This window comes from Poecilia reticulata, unplaced genomic scaffold (assembly GCF_000633615.1).
Source record: "Poecilia reticulata strain Guanapo unplaced genomic scaffold, Guppy_female_1.0+MT scaffold_236, whole genome shotgun sequence".
Classification (NCBI taxonomy): Eukaryota; Metazoa; Chordata; class Actinopteri; order Cyprinodontiformes; family Poeciliidae; genus Poecilia; species Poecilia reticulata.
In genome coordinates, this window is record NW_007615028.1 from 126,463 (window position 1) to 127,048 (window position 586).

Below are 586 nucleotides of genomic sequence, written 5' to 3' on the forward strand. Positions count from 1 at the left end.
GTAGTACCTTGCTGGTGCCCTGTAGTACACCACAGTAACTCTATAGTACCCTGTAGTACCCCGTAGTACCTTGCTGGTGCACTGCCTCACGGTGTTGACCAGCTCGCTGATCACCAGGTCGACACACTTCTGGCAGGGTTCTTTGATCTGGGCGATCTGCCGCTTGACGATGGTCTCGAAGGCCATGTCCGGCGTGAACAGACCCGTCCTGAGGACCAGCGTATCTCATCAGCACCAAGCTCTCACCTGTCCTTAAGCACACCTGTTGGCCCGGTGCCAGGCGTGACCTCACCTGATCCCATGGATGTTCTTGATGGCGTAGCTGATCTCCTTACGTAGAGTTTTCTCATCGCCCTCCAGCTGCAGTGGAGACACCTGTTACCTGGTACAACTAGTTACCTGGTTCACCTGGTTACCTATGTGAGAAGTTACCTTGACCAGTTCGAAGGGGAAGCGCTCGTGGAAGACGCGGTTGATCTTGGCTCCTCCTGAAAGCTCATAAGTTTCCACCTGATCTCCAGAACCTTCGATCCGTTTCTCAAAGTCCACCGCAAACTGCTGCACCATTCTGAGACACACAGAACAC

General features: G+C 53.8%; 1 protein-coding gene across 1 annotated transcript in view; it reads right to left on the reverse strand.

The window, feature by feature from the left end:
• The window catches only part of LOC103460405 (dynamin-1-like), a 9,659-nt gene that overhangs the window by 3,045 nt on the left and 6,028 nt on the right, over nucleotides 1-586 (reverse strand). The window contains exons 8-10 of the mRNA XM_017303290.1: nucleotides 433-568; nucleotides 293-360; nucleotides 31-208 (exon numbers count right to left, since the gene is read on the reverse strand). Of these exons, the coding sequence (XP_017158779.1) occupies nucleotides 31-208; nucleotides 293-360; nucleotides 433-568 (382 nt within the window). The remainder of the gene's footprint in view (nucleotides 1-30; nucleotides 209-292; nucleotides 361-432; nucleotides 569-586) is intronic.